Raw genomic sequence first — 21078 nt, forward strand, 5'->3', positions numbered from 1 at the left:
ATTACATGAGGTCAGGAGTTTGAGACGAGCTTGGCCAATATAGTGAAACCCTGTCTCTACTAAAAATACAAAAATTAGCCAGGCATGGTGGGGTGTGCCTGTGGTTCCCGCTGAAACACAGGAGACTGAAGCATAAGAATCACTTGAACCCAGAAGGCGGAGGTTGCAGTGAGCCGAGATTGCACCACTGCACTCCAACCGGGGCGACAGAGAGACTCTGTCTCAAAAAACAAACAAACAAACAAAAACAAAAATTGTCTACATGCAGGTTGCAGAAAATTTAAACACTAAAACTAAAAAAGTAAAACATCTCCCAAACTTAAAGACAATATTCATGATGGAAAAAAAAAATTCTTCAAGATCTCTCTCTCTCCAGTCATTTATTCATGTGTGAAAACAGTTGGTGATTATTGATGAAATAGCATTTACAATTTGGAGCAATTATGTGCATTACATATACCATTTGATTCTGGCAACCTAATGAAGGAGGTATGATCATTTTCCCTATTTAACAGACGAGAATAAGCAGAGGGAGGGCAGATGGCATGGTAGTCCAAGGCACAGGCTCCAGCAGACTATCTTGGTTTAAATCTTGGCTATAGGCTGGCTCTGTGGCTCATGCCTGTAATCCCATCGCTTTGGGAAACTGAGGCGGGCGGATCACTTGAGGTCAGGAGTTCCAGACCAGCCTGGCCAACATAGTGAAACCCCTTCTCTATTAAAAATACAAAAATTAGCTGGGCATGGTGGCAGGCACCTGTAATCCCAGCTACTTGGGAGGCTGAGGCAGGAGAATCACTTGAACCCAGGAGGCGGTGGTTGCAGTGAGCCAAGATCTTGCCAATGTACTCCAGCCTAGGTGACAAGAGTGAAACTCCATCTCAAAATTAAAACAACAATCTTAGCTCTACCCACCGGGGCAAGTTACGTAACTCCTCTGTGCCTTGGTTTTCATATCTGTAAAATGGTGACAGTAATAGTGCCCACGTCAGTGTGTGGTTGTGAGAACGAGACAAGATAGTCTATGTAAAGTGATTAAAACAGTGTAGGCACATGGTAAACACTTAAGAAATGTAGGCTGTTATAAAGTTCAGAGATGTTAAGTAACAAGATCAAGACCACACAGAGGGTGCCAGAGACCTGATTTGAACCCAAGTTTGTCTCGTTCTGGAGCTCAAGCTGCTAACCCTTTTTCAAAACTGGAATTAAACCAAAGTACTCACCCTCTTCGCTTTGCTGGGCCCCTCCCTGCCCTCAGGTGCATCTCTTCCACTCACCTGCCACAGCAGCCTCTGCTCAGGCTCTGAGACTGGGAAAGGTGAGGGCTACCCAGGTGGCCCTGATGTTTTCTGCCAGCTGGCTCACCAGGTCCCTCACAGGTGGCAAAGGGAGGGAGGTTTGCTGTGGAGATTATGTGGTTCCCAACAACAACAGCCCTGGGCCTATCTCTGCCCTCTCTTTTCTGTGTATCCTGGGCCAAGTCACTTGGCTTCTGTGGCCTTATTTTCTCATGTGCACGGCCAGGGGGTTGGCCCTGATCTGCAATAACAGCAGCAGTGACCTTTACTGAGTGTCCATGTGTGTCAAGCACGTGTGCTTTACACTTGTTCTTATGATTAGGTTTAATAATACAGTAATTGCCACATTTGCTGAGCACTCATTATGGGCTAGGCCCTGCCCTAAGTGCTTAATTAGCTTTAGCTCCTCTAATCCTTACCTTAACCCCACACGGCATGTGTGTGTTATCCCCATTATTCAGATGAGAACATTGAGGCTTAAAGAGGCAAAGTAACTTGACCAAATACTTGTAAATTATCTCACATGTCCCTTCCAGCTGCCATTTTGTAAGACTCTAATTTCACACCACCCTAAATCTCGTCTGCTTCCCCCTCCTCCTTCTCGCCATCTCCCCACTGAGCAGTCTGCCAAGATCTGACCGTGATGGCGGTCCTTGGCTTGGGCTTCTTCACCTCGAATTTGCGGAGAAACAGCTGGAGCAGTGTGGCCTTCAACCTCTTCCTGCTGGCCCTTGGTGTGCAGTGGGCAATCCTGCTGGACAGCTTCCTGAGCCAGTTCTCTCCTGGGAAGGTGGTCATCAAACTGTTCAGGTATTGGTATGGTGGCTGGATCACTTCTGGGTCATAGAGGGAATGGAGCCCAAAAGGACAGGTTCCAGAAGATCTGGGATATTGCCCCCTCTCTGTCTAGCACCAATGCTGTGCAATATTTAGGACATCCTCATGCTAAAAGATTATTCATTGTTTATCTAAAATTCAAATTTAACCGGGCATCCTGTATTTTGCTGGGCAGCCCTACTCTGTGTATCACAAGGAGTCCAGGCCTACGTTCCTCCTGCATCCTTTCTTTTCTGTTATTGTTGTTTATGATTTTGTAAAGTTACATAATCAATATAAGTTTATGGAAAAAGTAAGAAGGAAACACATTAGACAGCGAGAAATAGACATGCCACACCTAGAGAGACATTCTCTTTTTTATTTTGAGACTGAGTTTCACTCTTGTCACCCAGGCTGGAGTGCAATGGCACCATTTCAGCACACCACAACCTCGGTAGAGATAGGGTTTCTCCATGTTGGTCAGGCTAGTCTCAAACTCCTGACCTCAGGTGACCGGCCCGCATCGGCCTCCCAAAGTGCTGGGATTGCAGGCGTGAGCCACCGCATCTGGCCTGAGAGACATTCTTTTGAAAAGAAATGACTTTCAGCCCTCTAATGCTGCTAGACAAGAAATAGCCATGCCTTTATTTTCATTAAATTACCTGTGCTTCGTTTAGATGCATTTATGTGAAATGCTAAGAACCATCAAAACTAATGCTTAATGGTGCTAGAAGTCAGAATAGTGGTTACCTGGGCAGGAGGTGGATATTGATTAGGAAGGAACACAAAATAACCTCATGGGGTGCAGAAAATGTTCTCTGTGTTCACCCAGGTGATGGTTACACATCAAACTATACACGTTTTAAAAGGGCATTGGCACTTAATGGGAGGAAATAGGCTAAATTTTTTCCTGAAACATTGTTTTGTTTTGTTCAACTCTGAATCTCTGTGCTGACAAGATGATGGTAAATGTCATCCTAGGCATGTTGGGGACCTCTCAAGGCCTCTCAAGGCCATTCCAGCCTCCCCCTCTAAGACCCTGCTAAACCTCTGGGCACTGCTGTTAAACATTTCTCTATGAGCCAGGAACTGTGCTGAGCACTCCACAAATAATAATTTTGTTTAACTCTTCCAGGTAGGGATCTAACCTGGTATACAAATAAGGAAGTGGAAGCTCAGAGAGGGCAAGGCACTTGTCTCGGGCCACACAGCTAAGTGGTGGAGATGGCTCCACCTTTTTATTATAACCTTTTCCATATACTCCAGAGTGGTCAGAACATGAAACACAGTCTAGCCAGCTCCCGATTGGCCCTGGGGGAGAAAACTCTACATATTTTTCTTTCTAAAAAGGTTTAGAGGCTGGGCGTGATGGTTCACACCTGTAATCCCAGTACTTTTGGGAGCCGGGGTGGGCAGATCACTTGAGCCCAGAAGTGTGAGACCAACCTGAGCAACACAGTGAGATCCTGTCTCGGCAGAAAATAGAAACATTAGCTAGGTGTGGTGGTGAGCACCCATAGTCCCAGCTACTTGGGAGGCTGAGGCAGGAGGATCACCTGAATCCAGTGAGGTTAAGGCTGAGTGAGCCATGATCGTGCCACTTCACTCCAGCCTGGACAACAGAGTGAGACCCTGTCTCAAAAACGGTGTTAGGCCACGCGCGGTGGTTCATGCCTGTAATCCCAGTACTTTGGGAGGCCTAGGCAGGTGGATCACCTGAGGTCAGGAGTTCGAGACCAACCTGAACAACATGGTGAAATCCTATCTCTACTAAAAATACAAAAATTAGCTGGTCATGGTGGCAGGCGCCTGTAATCCCAGTTACTTGGGAGGCTGAGGCAGGAAAATCACTTGAACCCAAGAGGCAGAGGCTATAGTGAGCCGAGATTGTACCTTTGCACTCTAGCCTGGGCGACAGAGTGAGTCTCCATCTCAAAAAAACAAATAAACAAACAAAAAAACCACAGTTTTAGAGTTAATTCCCACGGGGATTCAATACACACACACACACACACACACACACACACACACACACACACACACACGCGCGCGCGCTCATGCACACACTGCATTCACCTGGGAAGTGACAAGGGCACCCTGGGGGAATTCAAACGGTGGTGGCCCTGGTTTGGTGTTGCTGCCTTAGCTTAAGGTCACACCAGCCTTCAACCTTCTGCACCACAGCAGAATGGGGCAGGAGGCGTCTACGACTGCTCCTTTTGTCTGATGTCCACAGGGACCTATTTGTTCTTGACTCAATCCAGGAAGACGAGAAGGGAGAGAAGTCACTGGCAGCCTGAGTCAACTCTCCTGCCCCACCCCTGACTGCTTGGATCCCCCTAGGGGTGACCCCTGCTGAAACTGGCTTCCTGACTGGTTCCCATCAGGGCTGTGCTGATGGCTGGTGCCCAGGCCTGCCCCTGGGTACAGGGTACTCTCCCTTGGCAACACTCCAGCTTGTGCCACTTAACTTGGGACTGATTTGGTTCTGTTTTGAGTCCCTTCAGGGGAGGGGCCTATCTTATTCAACGTTGTTCTTTGTTTTCCTCACATACTAATAACTTAGCAAATAGCTATTGGAGCAAAAATGAAAATAAACAGAACCCTAAAAGTGGGATGTTTTAAAATTTTTTTTATTTATTTATTTATTTATTTATTTATTTATTTACAAACAGGGTCTTGCTCTGTTGCCGTCTGGAGTGCAGTGATACAATCATAGCTCACTGCAGCCTCTGCCTCCTGGGCTCAAGTAATCCTCCCACCTCAGCCTCCTGAGTTACATTTTTTTACAGGTGCCCGCTACCATGCCCGGCTAATTTTTGTATTTTTAGTAGAGACGGGGTTTCACCAGTTGGGTCAGGTTGGTCTCGAACTTCTGACCTCAGGTGATCCACCTGCCTAGGCCTCCCAAAGTACTGGGATTACAGGTGTGAGCCACCGTGCCCGGCCTAAAACTGTTTTTGAGACAGGGTCTCACTCTGTTGTCAGGCTGGAGTGAAGTGGCACGATCATGGCTCACTCAGCCTCAACCTCACTGGGTTCAGGTGATCCTCCTGCTTCAGCCTCCCAAGTAGCTGGGATTACGGGTGCACACCACCATGCCTAGCTGATTTTTCTGTCTTCTGTCGAGACAGGGTCTCACTGTGTTGCTCAGGCTGGTCTCAAACTCCTGGGCTCAAATGATCTGCCCACCTCGGCTCCCAAAAGTACTGGAATTACAGCCTCCTGAGTAGTTGAAACCACAGGCATACACCACCACACCTAGCTTTTTTTTTTTTTTTTTTTAGAGAGATGAAGTCTCACTGTGTTGCCCAGGCTGGTCTCAAACTCCAGGCCTTAAACAATCCTCCCACCTCAGCCTCCCAAAGTGCTAAGATTACAGGTTTGAGCCACCATTCCTGGCCTTAAAAGTGTGATTTTTTAATGTTGTATTTTGAAATCTCTAGGACTCTCCCTAGAAGATAATAGCAATAACCAACTCCTTTATTGCACTTGACATATATCAACTCACTTTGCCCTTACCGTGGCTCCAGAGGCATTGGGTCCACCTTATAAATGGAGGCACCAAGGCACAGAGTGATTAAATAAGTTGCCCAGGATCACACAGCCAGAAAGTGGCTGAGTCAAGATTCCAGCACAGGCAGCCTAGACCTGAGAGCGCGCTCCTAACCACTGCATGTCACTATCTTAGCACCTCCCCAGCACAAACTGGCCCTTGAGGAATGAAATACTGCCGCCGGCACACATGCTCCTGAGTTAAGCCTTTGTCAATGAAATGAACACCCACTTAAAAGGAATAACTTGTCCAGGCACCATGGAACATTGAGTAACCCCTTATTCTAAATTCCTGGTCCCTGTAAGACTCCTTCCCCATGCCCTTTGCCCTTTGCTGATCTTCCCCTAAAGTCCTGGAGGCTTAAGCGGGCATAGTCTGCAGCAAACACTGAGGAAGCTAAGTCCAGACTTCAGAGCACAGGCTTTGGATCTAGGCCAGCTGGGTTTGAACCTCACATTTGTGATCAGCTGGTGTGACTATTTCCAAAAAATCCATTATAATCCTCTGCGTGACCCTCTGTAAAATGGGGATACCGAATGGTAAGCTAGCACGATTTTACAGAGACTCGCACAGAGGGTTAACTTTTTAAAAAATTTATTATTATTTTTGAGATGGAGTCTCACTCTGTCACCCAGGCTAGAGTGCAGTGGTGAGATCCCGGCTCACTGCAACCTCTGCCTCCCGGGTTCAAGTGACTCTCGTGCCTTAGCCTCGAGAGTGGCTGGGATTGCAAGCATGTGCCACCACGCCCGGGTAATTTTTGTATTTTTAGTTGAGACAGGGTTTCACCATGTTGGCCAGGCCAGTCTTGAACACCTGGCCTCAAGTGATCCGCTTGCCTTGGCCTCCCAAAGTGCTGGGAGTACAGGCATGTGCCACTGCACCCAGCCTTATAGGGTTAAAATGTAAAAGAGGTGATGCTGTTACAAGCCTGTTTTACAAAATGCTCTTATAATAAATCATTATCATCACTGTTGCTGTGGTTGTAGCATCATCATCATTAACTCCCAGAGGGAGGAGGGAGTCTCAGAGCAAGGTGCTCAGGGGAGACTGGATGTCCATGGATTGTCCAACTCAGTACCACTTCCTACAGGAAGTCCTCCCTGATGAGTCCAGTCAGCATCATCCTCTCCTTCCAATGAACCCCACTAACCTTATGATATCACAGATATTCTTAGTTGACAGGCTCATGGTGTAGCCTGTCTGGATCTTAAGTACATTTTTTTTTTTTTTTTTTGGATCATAAGTACCTTGAAGACAAAAATCATTTTCTCCTCCTGAGCATGCTCATTGGTGGAGGGAAGGAAGGAATCGTAATAGTGTTAGTAAGGCTAGCGTCTTTTCAGGAGTTGGTTCTTTGTGCCAGTCTTGGTGCTAGACACACCGATAGGAAGAATACTCCTTCACATCCCCAGGACACCAACATGGGACACGTCTGATCATCATTCTTAATTTGCAGAAGGAGAAATAGGCTCAGTGAGATGAAATGGCCACTCCAGTAGCAAGGCTGGGACTGGAAGCCTGGCTTGTCCTGATTCCAAATCCAGTTTCTTTCCACTTCCACGGAGAGGGAGAGAAGGGACAGTGGCCCCAGATGAGGATGGGGTGACTGGATGGCGACAGGCCCGCGAGGGAAGAGTGCCCTCTGTTGAGCATCTGAATGATGGCGGCAGAAAAGAAGACTGGGCAGAATCCCAGTTGTCAGGTCCCCTGAGGGAGCAGTCACCCCGATCATCCTCAGTCAGATGAGTATGTGTAGATCAATGCCTCATAGATGAAGGCGCTGAGGCACAGAGTGGTTACGTCATCTGCCAGACCACATGGCTCAGGGTGCAGAGGTCACCTTGACGGGGGAAGAGATGGTCACTCCAGTCCACAGCATCAGCGCCCAGGTGGGTAGAAATCTTGTCTTCTATTCCCACAGAAAGTAGGTGCCCAACAGTGTTAAATGAATGAATGAATGAATGAGAGGCATCCCTCCTTCTCAGTCATCCTGGCTCTCCCTCTCTCCCTCAGTATTCGGCTGGCCACCAGGAGCACTATGTCGATGCTGATCTCAATGAATGCTGTCCTGGGGAAGGTCAACTTGGTGCAGTTGGTGGTGATGGAGCTGGTGGAGCTGACAGTCTTTGGCACCATGAGGATAGTCATCAATAATATCTTCAAAGTGAGTCATGGTGCTGCGAGGAGGGACCGGGGAGAAAAGGGCCAAAAGCCCCATTTGGTGGGGTTTCTGGGGTTTTAAAAATTAAAGACAACCTGTAATCCCAGCTACTTGGGAGGCTGAGGAGGAAGATCACTTGAGGCCAGGAGTTTGAGACCAGCCTGGGCATCATAGCAAGATCCTCATCTCTAAAAAATATTTTTTTTTCTAAATTATCCAGTTGTGGTGGCATGCACCTGTAGTCCCAGCTACTCAGGAGACTGAGGTGTGAGTTGGAAGCATTGCTTGAGCCCAGGAGTTGGAGACCAACCTGGGCAACATAGCAAGACCTCATCTCTAAATAAATAGGTAGGTGGATAGATAGATAGATAGATAGATAGACAGACAGACAGACAGACAGACAGACAGACAGATAGATAGATAGATAGATAGATAGATAGATAGATAGACAGACAGACAGGCCGGGTACGGTGGCTTACACCTGTAATCCCAGTACTTTGGGAGGCCGAGGAGGGCGGATCACCTGAGGTCAGGAGTTCAAAACCAGCCTGGCCAACATAGTGGAACCTCATCTCTACTAAAAATACAAAATTTAGCTGGGGATGGTGGCAGGAGCCTGTAATCCCAGCTACTCAAGAGGCTGAGGCAAGAGAATCGTTTGAACTCGGGAGGTGAAGGTTGCAATGAACCGAGATGGCACCATTGCACTCCAGCCTGGGGCACAAGAGCAAGACTTTATCTCAAAAAGAAAAAAAGAAACGAAAAGAAAAGATTGATAGATAAATAGATAGATGCCCAAATGAGGTTGCAAAAGTGTGGTCTGTACAAATGTTTAAGCACAACAAACCAGTGCCTTTAACTACTACAGTATAATCCTGTCGGATTGTGCTATTCATGATATAATTATGGTTGTATAAAAGTAATTAATTATCAGAGCCTCACCAGCAGTGGGTCCAGCAAGTTTGTACAGCCAGCATCTTCCTTACAGTCCTCTGCTGTAACCCTGGCCCTGAGTGAGGACATAGCCGACTTTCCCATCTCATAGGTGAGAAAGCTGATGCCTGGAGAGGGGAGGGGACTGCCCAAGATCACATAGCAAGATAGTGGCAGAACCCAAGCAAGAACCCAGAGTTCCAGCCTGGCTTAGAAGAAAGAGCACTGGACTTGGAGTAAAAGGCTGGGGTTTGCATCCCAGCTCTGCCATAAATCCCTGTGTGACTCTGGACAATTTAACCTCTTAGAGCTTTAGTTTCTTCATCTGTAACATGAGGGGAGCAGTACTACCACATAGGGTTTGAGGGAGTAATTGAATTAATCACATAAGATGATGCATGTTTACAAAAAAAAAAAAAACTTGAAGCCCCTTTACTGTGCCTCAGTATCCCAAAGGACTTTGGAGTTTACTCTGAGAAATACAGGGAGCACTAGGGAGTGTTGAGCAAAGGAGAGCTGGGCAGAGGAGAGCTATGATCTGACTTATGTTTTAAGATAATCACTCTGGCTTCTGGGTTCAGAAAAGACTGAAGGGGCAAGGGAGGAAGCAGGTGGAGACCAGAGCGGCAGCGATTGCCATCATCCAGACTCAGACTAGGACAATAGCTGTGAGAGTGGTGGGAAGTGGTTGGATCCTGATTGTATTTTAATAGCAGAATTGACAGGATTTGCTGATAGACTGCACATGGGGTGGGAGAGGGTCAAGATGACTTCAAGGTTCTGATCTGGCACAACTCAGCGGCTGCTGGTGCCATTTACTGAGATGGGGAACACTGGGGTGGGATAGATCTGGGAGGGAAAACCCGGAGTTCAGTGTCAAATGTGGTAGCGTTAGGGTTAAGGTTGGGGGCTAGAGATGTGTATGAAACATCCCAGTGGAGACACTGAATGGAAATGTACAGGTCTGAAGCTTAGTGGAAAGGTTAGGGCTAGGGATACAAATTTGGGAGTTGTTACGATACGGATGGTATTTTTTTTTTTTTTTTTTTTTTGAGATGGAGTCTCGCTCTGTTGCCCAGGCTGGAGTGCAGTAGCTGGATCTCAGCTCACTGCAAGCTCCACCTCCCGGGTTTACGCCATTCTCCTGCCTCAGCCTCCCGAGTAACTGGGACTACAGGCGCCCGCCACATCGCCCGGCTAATTTTTTGTATTTTTTAGTAGAGACGGGGTTTCACTGTGTTAGCCAGGATGGTCTCGATCGCCTGACCTCGTGATCCACCCGCCTTGGCCTCCCAAAGTGCTGGGATTACAGGCTTGAGCCACCGCGCCCGGCCTACAGATGGTATTTAAAGCCATGAGACCCAAGGAAATCACTCAGGAGTGAGGATAAAGAGAGATGGGAAGAAGTCTGAGAACTGAGTGCTAGAACACCCGGCATTTTGGAGTGGGGACATGTGGAGGAGCCAGCAAAGGAGACAGAATTGTGCTTGGAGAGGCAGGAGGAAGCCCAGGAGAGGGTGAGGTCCTGGAAGGCAAGGAAAGAGAGGGCCTCAGGTGGGTTGAGTGCTGCTGAGAGGTCAAGTAGGATGGAGGCTGAGAAGTAGCCATTGGATTTGGCAAGGAGATCTTGGCATGCGTGGTTTTAAAGGAGGATGAAGGCAAAAGCCTGGCTTGACTGATTCAAGAGCGGGAGATGAGAAAGTGAAGACAGCATGCAGAAGCAGCCCTGCCAAGGACTTTGCTATAAAGGGGAACAGAGAAATGGAGAAGAAGCGGGAGGGCAATAATCTGATAGAGAGAAGAAAACTCTGATGAAACAGAAGAGAGATGAATTGTAAGAGTCAAGCCTTTGAGTTGGAAAGCGGGAGTAGGATTTTGTGCCTTTAGGCTGATGCAGGGATAGTTCATCTTAACGAGAGAAATGGCAGGGACTGTGAATAGACTGGCAGATTTGGTGGTGGGTGCCACAGGTTCAGTCTCCTGTAGGGAGAAGAGAAAATTCCTTACTAATTACTTGTATTTTCGCAGAGAAACGAGAGGCACCGTCATCAGCCTCATGTGAGGGTGGGAAGTAGGGATGGGGTTTGTGGAGAGGGAAAGTGTGGTATGGTCATCTGTGGGAGTAGAAGAGAGTGAGAGGACTGGGGGGGTGCAGCGGGACTGCAGGCTGGCACCAGGGTCCCTAGGGCTTGTAATTGGTGGAAAGTGCGTCAGTGACCAGGGCTGTGTGCAGCTGCTCCAGGCAGGTGTGGAAGAAGCAGAGTTGAACTTGCCCAGCCTGGGGTGCTGCCCAGAGTGAGCCCAAAGCCCAAGGGAGACCAGAGATGGGGCTGTTTGCAAAGGAGGAAGCATAACAGTAGCCCACGAAATCTAAGCTGGTTAAGAAAGGAGAGAGAGTGAAAATGGGGGAGCCCAGCCAGGCAGCCTGGGTACAAATCTCAGCTCAACCCACACTAGCTGAATCCATATGGGCCCCTTAGTTGACCTCTCTGTGCCTCAGTTTCCCTATCTATAGAATGGGGATAAGAATAATACTACTTCCTAGGGCTGTTGTGAGGATTGAACAAGTGAGCGAACACGTGTTCAATTTTGAACACTGTTCTAAAGCGTTTAGAACAGTGCCTGGCATGGGGTAAGTGTTGTGGCAGTGCTGTTATTTTCATCATCACCATTGCTCTCAGGCCCCATTGATTGGAACTGTTGAAGGGAGGCAATTTAAGGAAGTGAGCTGGACAGATAGGAGGTGGTGGTGGTTATCAGGTACAATGCCTGAAACTGAGGCTACGGAGGCAACACAGTTACTGGTAATGACAAGGTCTAAGGCTTGACAGTGGGTGGCAGAAGTGTAACGTAGGGAAAGATAGGCGAGCGGTCAAGGAACCGAGAGGGAAGGAGTTGGGTGGACTAAGATAATTTCTGGGAAGAACGATGGAGAGAAAGGCTAAAGGGCAGGAGCTGACATCGTCAGGGACCAAGAGGCGGCCAGGAGACTTAGACCACAGCAAGGAAGGGACAGTGTGATGGCATCTTCTTCAAGGGAGCTGGGGATGTTTGGGGTGGAAAAGAGAACAATGATCTTGGAGGGAATATGGAAAGGTTTTTGTTTTTGTTTTTGTTTTTGTTTTGAGACAGAGTTTCGCTCTTGTCACCCAGGTTGGAGTGCAATGGTGTAATCTCGGCTCACTGCAACCTCTGCCTCCCGGGTTCAAGTGATTCTCCTGTCTCAGCTTCCCAAGTAGCTCGGATTATAGGCGAAAACCACCACGCCTGGCTCACTTTTGTATTTTTAGCAGAGACGGGGTTTCGCTATGTTGGCCAGGCTGGTCTCAAACTCCTGACCTCAGGTGATCCACCCGCCTTGGCCTCCCAATGTGCTGGGATTAGAGGTATGAGCCACTGCGCCCAACCTGGAAGTTTGTATTTATTAATTTTTAGTTGTCTTCATTTGTGTATGTGACTTTAACCCCTAAATACTACAGTGTATATTACTTTTTTTTTTTTTTTTTTTTTTTTTTGAGACAGAGTCTTGCTCCATCACCCAGGCTGGAGTGCAGTGGTGTGATCTCAGCTCACTGCAATGTCCGCTTTCTGGGTTCAAGCAATTCTGGTGCCTCAGCCTCCCGAGTAGCTGGGATTAGAGGCATGTGCCACCATGCTCAGTTAATTTTTGTGTTTTTAGTAGAGATGGGGTTTCACCATATTGGCCAGGCTGGTCTTGAGCTTCTGGCCTCAGTTGATCCGCCTGTCTCAGCCTCCCAAACTGTTGAGATTACAGGTGTGAGCCACCATAACCAGCCTCAGTGTATATTTCTGATGGGGTTTGGTTCTATATCCCCTACCAAATCTCATCTCAAATTGTAATCCCCACATGTTGAGGGCCAGGCCTCATGGGAGGTGACTGCATCACAGAGGTGGTTCCCCCATGCTGTTCTTGTGATAGTGAGTGGGTTTTCAGGAGAGCTAATGGTTTGAAAGTGTGGCACTTCTTCTCTCTCTTCCTCTCTCTCTCTCACCTGCCACCATGTAAGATGTGCCTTGCTTCCCCTTCACCTTCCACCGTGATTATAAGTTTCCCAAGGCCTCCCCAGCCATGCCAAACTGTGAGTCAATTAAGCCTCTTTTGTTTACAAATTACCCAGTCTCAGGAAGTATCTTTATAGCGTGTAAAAACAGACTAATACAATTTCCTAAAACACAGGGACATTCTCTTACATAACCATTGTTCAGTTAACAAAAATGAGAAGTTGACGTTGATACATTATGATTACCTTATTCTAATTTCACCAATTGTCTTAATAATATCCTTTCTAGAAAAATATATATGTATATTTTGTGGTTGAGGGTTACATCTTGCATTTAGTTCTCATGTCTTATTAAACTCCATCAATCTGGAACAGTTTCTTCATCTTTCTTTATCTTTCATGACCTTGACATGTGTTGAAGTTTTGAGCCAGTTATTTTGTAGAATGTGGGTTTGTCTGCCATCCCTCATGATTAGATGATGGGTATGCATTTTTGGTAGGAATTCAACAGAAGCCGTGTGCGCCCTTCTTAGTATATCATATCAGAAGACAGACTGTCAATTTGCCCCATTACTAGGTGTGTTAACTGTGATCATTGGGTTAAGATGGTACCTGCCAGGATCTTCCACTGCAAAGTTACTATTTTCTCCTTTGTAATTAATAAACATCTTGTGAGGAGATAATTTCCAATAGGAATCCTGTTTATCATCCAACATTCACCCACTGATTTTAGTGTTCATTGATTCTTCCCTGAATAAATTAGTACTATAATAATTGCCAATGTTGGTTTTCTAATTCCATCTTCCCTTCAATAGTGGGCATTCTTCTGTAAGGAAAAGTTTTCACTTCTCTGTTCATCCACTTATCTCTGTATTTGTTTATATCACCATGGGCTCCTGGATTCTGGTTTGCACACTTCCATTTTCTGCTTTTTCTCTCTGCTTAATGTAAGGATTAATGAGAACTCCCTGATTCCCAGGAAGAAAATGTAACCAGAGCTTTCTTAGGAAGAATGGAGAGAATTCAGTATAAGAACCATAAAGGTATGTCTGTGTAGTATGGACAATTTTAAAAAACAAACAAACAAAAAGAACCTCCAAGGGCAGGAGGTGCTGCCAGACTCAGGAGGGCACTGGAACTGGCTATGAGAAGCTGCTGAGATCCCAGGTAGTCTGTGCTCTCCATCTTTTGGCTCTGTTTCTCTCTGTACATCTAATGTCTCTGTACACCAGCTTTCTCTTGAGCGAAAAACGTGTCCCCTCCACCCACCCACCCACCTCCACTTGTTCCTGCATTTCTCTGTCCCAGATCCTGCAGAAAACAACTCTTTTCTCTCAGTTAGTCTCCATTCTGCAGTCCAGGGAGAGAGAATCGGATCAGTCTCCTGGGTTATTTTTCCACTCTGGTCCGACCAGCTGCAGCTGGCATGGGAGATGGTTCACACAGTGAAAACATGGCTGTCAAGAAGAGGGGTAAATTTCAGAGGTGGAACACTCCCTGCGAGCCCGAACCTCTTCCTGCTTTGTTGCAGTCTTCATAACGATTGCTTTAAAAGACTGCATTGATATAACATCATCTCCTCTCTTCTCTGCAGCTTTGACTTGCTAACTTAACTGGTGTAGAGGAGGGCTTAGCACTGATTTTGGGTGTTTATTTTCCTCAAAACTTCAATTCAGCCTGGGTTTCTTCAGCAGGAGGGCTCAGGGGAACCAGAGCCAGGGACCAGAGTCATTTCAGTGCAGGCAGCTTAAGAAATGAATATACCAGACCAAGAATCCCCAAGTGTTCTTCCTGAACTCCTTCCTGGTGGAGCTCAAAGAGATGAAAAACGCCTGCTTTTCAGTTCTTATCAGGGAATTACATAGACTTTCCTCTTTGTGTATGACTGAGGGCTTTTTACCATCATTTGTTCACTTCACAAATATTTATTTAGTATTTATATATGCCAGGCACTCTTGTGGCAGTGGAAAATACAACTCTCATGGAACGTCTGTTCCAGAAGGAAAGACTGCCAATAAGCAATAAAATGGACAAAAGATATAGCATGTTAGAGAGTGGTAAGTACCACAGAGAATAATGAAATGGAGAAAGGAAACACGAAAAGTTGAGGAGAGAGAAAAACTGTGAGAGAGGGAGGCCAGGGGCAGCTTCATCTCATCAAGGGGGTGATTTTTTTTAGTACAGACCTGAAGGTAGCGAGTGCACAAGCCACATGGGCACCTGAGAACAGCGGCAGAACAATGGCAGGATGCTGGGAGGGCTGTTTTATCACCCACGCTGTTTAGAATTGTCAGCACATAGTGATTAAAAAAAAAAAAAAAAGTAGGCTAGGTGCAGTGGCTCATGCCTGTAATCCCAGCACTTTGGGAGGCCAAGGCGGATGGATAACTTGAGGTCAGGAGTTAGAGACTAGCCTGGGGAACATGGTGAAACCCCGTCTCTACTAAAAATACAAAAATTAGCCGAGTGTGGTGGTGGGCGCCTGTAATCCCAGCTGCTTGGGAGGCTGAAGCAGGAGAATCGCTTGAACCCAGGGGGTGGAGGTTGCAGTGAGCCGAGATCGTGCCACTGCATCCCAACCTGGGTGACTGAGCGAGACTTTGTCTCAAAAAAAAATAAGTAAATAGAAAACAGACAGACTTTTTAGTTGGCTTTAGAATTGTTAGACACCCTCTACAGAAAAGGCACCCCGATTGCTTGCACCCAGGTGGACTACTCCCTTCACCCTGCCCTTGTTACATACTGGCTAGGGGTCAGCATTTCAGGCAGCTGAATGACCCAAAGTGGAAACACACTAGTGGGTTTGAGGATGACAGAAGAGCAAGTGGAGGAGTGCAATAGGAGGTGATGTTAGAGAGGTCAGGCGGATCTGTAGGGTCATGGCAAGAACATGGACCTTGACTTTGAGTGACATGGGAGCCACTGGAGGCTTCTGAGCAAAGGAGTAACATAGGCCGGGCGCGGTGGCTCAAGCCTGTAATCCCAGCACTTTGGGAGGCTGAGACGGGCGGATCACGAGGTCAGGAGATCGAGACCATCCTGGCTAACACGGTGAAACCCCGTCTCTACTAAAAATACAAGAAAATTAGCCGGGTGAGGTGGCGGGCACCTGTAGTCCCAGCTACTCGGGAGGCTGAGGCAGGAGAATGGCGTGAACCCAGGGGGGCGGAGCTTGCAGTGAGCCAAGATCGCGCTACTGCACTCCAGCCTGGGGCACAGAGCAAGACTCCGTCTCAAAAAAAAAAAAAAAAAAAAAAAAAAGGAGTAACATGATCTGACTTGCATTTTATTTTATTTATTTATTTGATAGAGAGTCTCGCTCTGTCGCCCAAGCTGGAGTGCAGTGGCGCGATCTCAACTCACTACAGCCTCCGCCTCCCAGGCTCCAGTGACTCTCCTGCCTCAGCCTCCCAGGTAGCTGAGATTACAAGCAAGCGTCACCACACCCGGCTAATTTTTGTATTTTTAGTAGAGACAGGGTTTTGCCATGTTGGCCAGACTGGTCTCGAACTCCTGACCTCAGGTGATCCACCCACCTCAGCCTCCCAAAGTGCTTGGATTACAGGTGTGAGCCACCACACCCAGCCTGACTTGCATTTTAACAGGGTCACTCTGCCTGCTGTGTGGAGAACACTCCACAGGGAGACGGGTGGAAATGAGGAGACCAGTTAGGAGGTTATTGTAACAATTTGGGGTAGTGGTGATGGTGGCTTAAACCAAGATGGGGTCAGTGGGAAATGGTGCTAAAAATCCTGCCAATTCTGGGTATTTTTAGAAGGCACAGCTGACAGCCTTCACCAGTAGCCCACTAAGTTATTAAGCATTACTAAAGTGTGATAGTCGTGATGCAAAATTAGAATATATCTAGAATGTACCAAAGACTTTAGTTTGGTATTATAAGAAGTCTGGCTACTTCATGTTGCAAATTTTATATCACTCATCACTCCCTGCAGAGTTAAAATTCTGCTGAGAAGTAGGAATCAGTGAGGTGCATGTCTTTGTGGGTTTTTGGCACACCTAAGCGAACCTTGGTCAAAAGTATATAAGAGCTACTGATAGGCTGGGCCGCTGGGTGTGGTGGCTCCTGCCTGTAATCCCAGCAGTTTGGAAGGGAAGGATCTCTTGAGGTCAGGAGTTCGAGACCAGCCTGAGCAACATAGGGAGATTTCATCTTTACACAAAATTTAAAAATTGGCCAGGCATGGTTGTGCATTCCTGTAGTCCCAGCTACTCAGGAGGCTGAGGTGGGAGGATCACTTGAGGCTGGGAGTTGGAGGCTGCAGTGAGCTGTGACCACACCACTGCACTCCAGCATGGGCAATGGTGCAAGACTATGTCTCAAAAAAAAAAAAAAAAAAAGCCTAGGCGCAGTGGCTCATACCTGTAAACTCAACATTTTGGGAGACTGAGGCAGGTGGATCGCCTGAGGTCGGGAGTTCAAGACCAGCCTGGCAAACACGGTGAAAGCCCATCTCTACTAAAAATACAAAATTAGCCCAGCATGGTGGCACATGCCTGTAATCCCAGCTACTAGGGAAGCTGAGGCAGGAGAATCGCGTGAACCTGGGAGCCGGTGGTTCCAGTGAGCCGAGATCGCACCATTGCACTCCAGCCTGGGCAAAGCCTGCTGGGTTGGGCTGGGTAAGCTCTGAACACCAGTCTCGTGGCTTCAAGTCACACCTCCTAAGTGAAGCTCTGAACTTTCTCCAAGGACCGTCAGGGCTCGCCCGTGGGCAGAGGATGCCGACACTCACTGTTCTTGCTGGGTTTTATTGCAGATAGACTACGGCATGAACATGATGCACATCCACGTGTTCGCAGCCTATTTTGGGCTGACTGTGGCCTGGTGCCTGCCAAAGCCTCTACCCAAGGGAACAGAGGATAAATATCAGACAACAACGAGCCCCGGTTTGTTTGCCATGCTGGGTAAGGACAAGGTGGGGTGAGTGGTCTAATACTTGGGCTGAGCAGAATGGCTCAGAAAAGGCTCTGGCTGAAAAATCTCCCTCCTTTACCAACTTCCCCTTGGTGTCTGAAGCCCTTCCGTCATGATTCATTTCTTTGCGTAGTGTTTGCTAAATTCATACCTTTGAATCAAGCATTTGCTTTTAGGGACCTCTCTTCATTAATATCCACTAGAAAGGAGACACTCATTATGTGTGAGTTTAAATAAGTTTATCCAAATCCTTTGTTCTCAACTGAAAGGAGGGAATTGGACAAGTGAAGAAAGTAGGGCCCGGGGTGAAGGAACAAGGGTGGGAATAGTAATAATGTTGTACTTTGAAAATCTGTGAAAATGATGAACTTAGACTGCTGGGAGAGGCTTATAGAAAATCGGGCAGTGAGCTTGATAATAGGCAAAGGACTCTCAGGCCACGGGGTCAAATTAAAGCAGCACATTCATTAAAATAATAGTAATAATAAGCATTTGGGCCAGGTGCGGTGGCTCAAGCCTGTAATCCCAGCACTTTGGGAGGCCAAGGCGGGTGAATCGCCTGAGGTCAGGAGTTTGAGACCAGCCTGTCTAACAGGGCGAAACCCCGTTTCTACTAAAAATACAAACAAATTTGCTGGGCGTGGTGGCACACGCCTGTAATAGCAGCTACCTGGGAGGCTGAGGCAGGAGAATCTCTTGAATCCAGGCGGCAGAGGTTGCAGTGAGCCAAGATAGCGCCACTGCACTCCAGCCTGGGTGACAGAGCAAGACTCCATCTCAATTAAAAATAAATACAAATAAGCATTTGACCATCACAGACCAGGTTCAGGAAGCGTGGGGTACGCAGACTTCAACCCTCTTGGCCTTTGTTTCCTTGTCTATAAAATATGGTTAACTGGTATCAGCTTGAGAGCTTGGAAGGAAGATGTGACTTGCCCATCTAGCTCTAAGTGACAAGGCTGAGACTCTCCAGCCCTAGGATTCTCATCCAAAAGCCCTCAAGGCTCAGACCTTTGGAGCAGGAGTGTGGTTCTCACCAACCACCCTCTCTGGCCCCCAGGCACCCTCTTCTTGTGGATGTTCTGGCCAACTTTCAACTCTGCTCTGCTGCTAAATCCAATCGAAAGGAAGAATGCCGTGTTCAGCACCTACTATGCTCTAGCAGTCAGCGCGGTTACAGCCATCTCAGTGTCATCCTTGGCTCACCCCCGAGGGAAGATCAACATGGTGAGGAGGGCGCTGCCCTTGGGCAGCACTTGGGTCTAACAGGACTAACGTATTTATGCCCCTTCCCACCCCAGGGCCAGCGTGGGTTGGGAGAGGGCATGCCAGGTGGTGGAGCCATGTCTGCCTCTACAGCGGAGCTCTAGGAAGAACGCTGGGTGGTCACAGTGGGCCTGGGACTCAGGAGACTGTCCAGTGATCAAAGGCTTTCTGGGGGGAGTGGTTAAATCCATCCATGCTAACATGAAACACACCTGAGTTTGAACCTCGTTTCTGCTAGTTGCTAAAGCCAGTCACCGTGAGCGAGAGTCAGCAGCAACAGACTAGACTAGAAATCGCCAGCCTCTCTCTTCCCCACAACAAATTTCAAGAATGGAACCATCAGAATCAGAAGTAGAGAAGTATATGACACTAACCATGTGGCCCTGGTCAAGCCACTTCAACCTTTTGAGTCTCAATGGCTTCATCTGTAAAGTGGGAATTAAGAAATGGTGCATGTAAAGTGCTTAACGGGGAGTAAGTACTAGGCAAACATTAGCTGCTGCTGTTAATACAGACAGGAAATGGTGTGTGTGAGTCTTGTGGGCAAAGATGGGTGAGAGGGGAGACAAAACAGATTCTTGTGATGATGGGGGCAGGGGGTCCAGCCAGTGGTATTGGAGGGAAGTCTGGACAGACCAGTGGTGGGGCTGGGGTGGGAGGGGCTGGAGTGGAAAGAATGTGGCCACAGATGACAGCTTCACAGCAGAATTCAGTGCTAAGAGGAAGTGAGTGGCCATGAGTTCCATGGTGACAGCAAGTCTAAGACATCCAGCAAGGCAGGAGTGGGTGTCAGCTCAGGGAAGCCCAGAGGTTAATCCTAGGTGAGAGCTAAGGGTGTTAGATGAGAGCAAGGCAAGGCTCCGGTTCTGGAGCAGTGAAGGACGTAGCAGAGCTATGACCCAGGAACAAGGCCCAGCTTATTGGAACTGGGCCCAGTCATACAGGGTGGCACAGGCACCACGTAGCCAATAATAATAATAAAAACAATAACAATGATTTGTGTCTACTGGGCATTTATTCATGTTCTATGCCAGACACTGGGCTAAGAGCTTTATATGTGGAAACTCATTTAATCCTTACAATAACCTTATGAAGAAGGTACATCCAAAACCCCATTCTTCTAGGCCAGGTGCAGTGGCTCACACCTGTAATCCCAATATTTTGGGAGGCTGAGGCAGGAGGATTGGTTGAGGCCAGGAATTCAAGACCAGCCCAGGCAACATAGCGAGACCCTGTCTCTAAAATATAAAACAAAAACCCATTCTTCCCACTGCCCAGGGACACATCACTAATAAGTGCAATGGGTGCCAGGATGCTGAGCACCTGGACTTCCCAGCTCATTCCCTAAATGCTGCACAATCAAGGTAACTGTGCCCTGGGCCTAAGAGGCAGTAGTGTGCTGGCCCTCATGTCCATTGATGAAGGACATGTAGTTCCAACACAGGGGAGAGGTGGTTTCAGGATCAGCAAAGCAGGGAGGATGTTACAGGGTTGCCTTGTTCCCAGCGTGCTGGTCACTTGTAGCAAGATGGTGTTCTCTCTCTACCTTGCTTTCTTTACCCAAAGCTATTTCTTTGCAGACTTATATGCACAATGCAGCGTTGGCAGGAGGCGTGGCTGTGAGTGCCTCATGTCACGTGATCCATTCTCCTTGGATTGCCATGGTGCTGGGTCTTGTGGCTGGGCTGATCTCCATCGGGGGAGCCAAGTGCCTGCCGGTAAGAGACTAGACAACTAACCCCCTCTGCTTTGGCTGAAGGCCAGCAGGGTGCTGGGACCTGATGGGCCACTATGCAGTGCACAGCTGCATTAGGCAGGTGTTGGTGCATTCTCATGTTGGCTTCAACACCTAGTGAGGGATCCACCCTGGCTCGGTGGTGCATTTGTTAGGATGCTGGGGAGCAGGTGACAGAACCCATTTGAGCTTGCTTGGGCATTGGGGAGAATTTGTTATAAGGCTACTGGGGTGTCACAGAACTCAAGGACAGGGACTGGAGTGTTGTGGGGAGCCCAGAAGCCCCTGTTTTACTTCTTTCTTTGCTTTTCCTGAATATCTGCTTTATTCTTACTCTATAGACCTGCTTCCT

The 21078-nt window shown here is 47.7% G+C and overlaps 1 protein-coding gene across 13 annotated transcripts in view; it reads left to right on the forward strand.

Moving 5' to 3' along the window:
• Positions 1–21078, forward strand: part of LOC105494466 (RH-like protein) — a 66563-nt gene that overhangs the window by 19283 nt on the left and 26202 nt on the right. For 9 of the 13 annotated variants that reach the window (XM_011762892.3, XM_071098368.1, XM_011762893.3 and 6 more), the window contains exons 2-6: positions 1922–2108; positions 7687–7837; positions 17568–17715; positions 18786–18952; positions 20572–20709. In XM_011762892.3, coding sequence (XP_011761194.2) covers positions 1922–2108; positions 7687–7837; positions 17568–17715; positions 18786–18952; positions 20572–20709 — 791 coding nt within the window. Of the gene's footprint in view, positions 1–1921; positions 2109–7686; positions 7838–8086; positions 8183–17567; positions 17716–18785; positions 18953–20571; positions 20710–21078 lie in introns of those variants that run through there. The other 4 variants (XM_071098380.1, XM_071098384.1, XM_011762889.3 and 1 more) reach the window with 3 other exon arrangements.

Source organism: Macaca nemestrina, chromosome 1 (assembly GCF_043159975.1).
Source record: "Macaca nemestrina isolate mMacNem1 chromosome 1, mMacNem.hap1, whole genome shotgun sequence".
Lineage (NCBI taxonomy): Eukaryota > Metazoa > Chordata > Mammalia > Primates > Cercopithecidae > Macaca > Macaca nemestrina.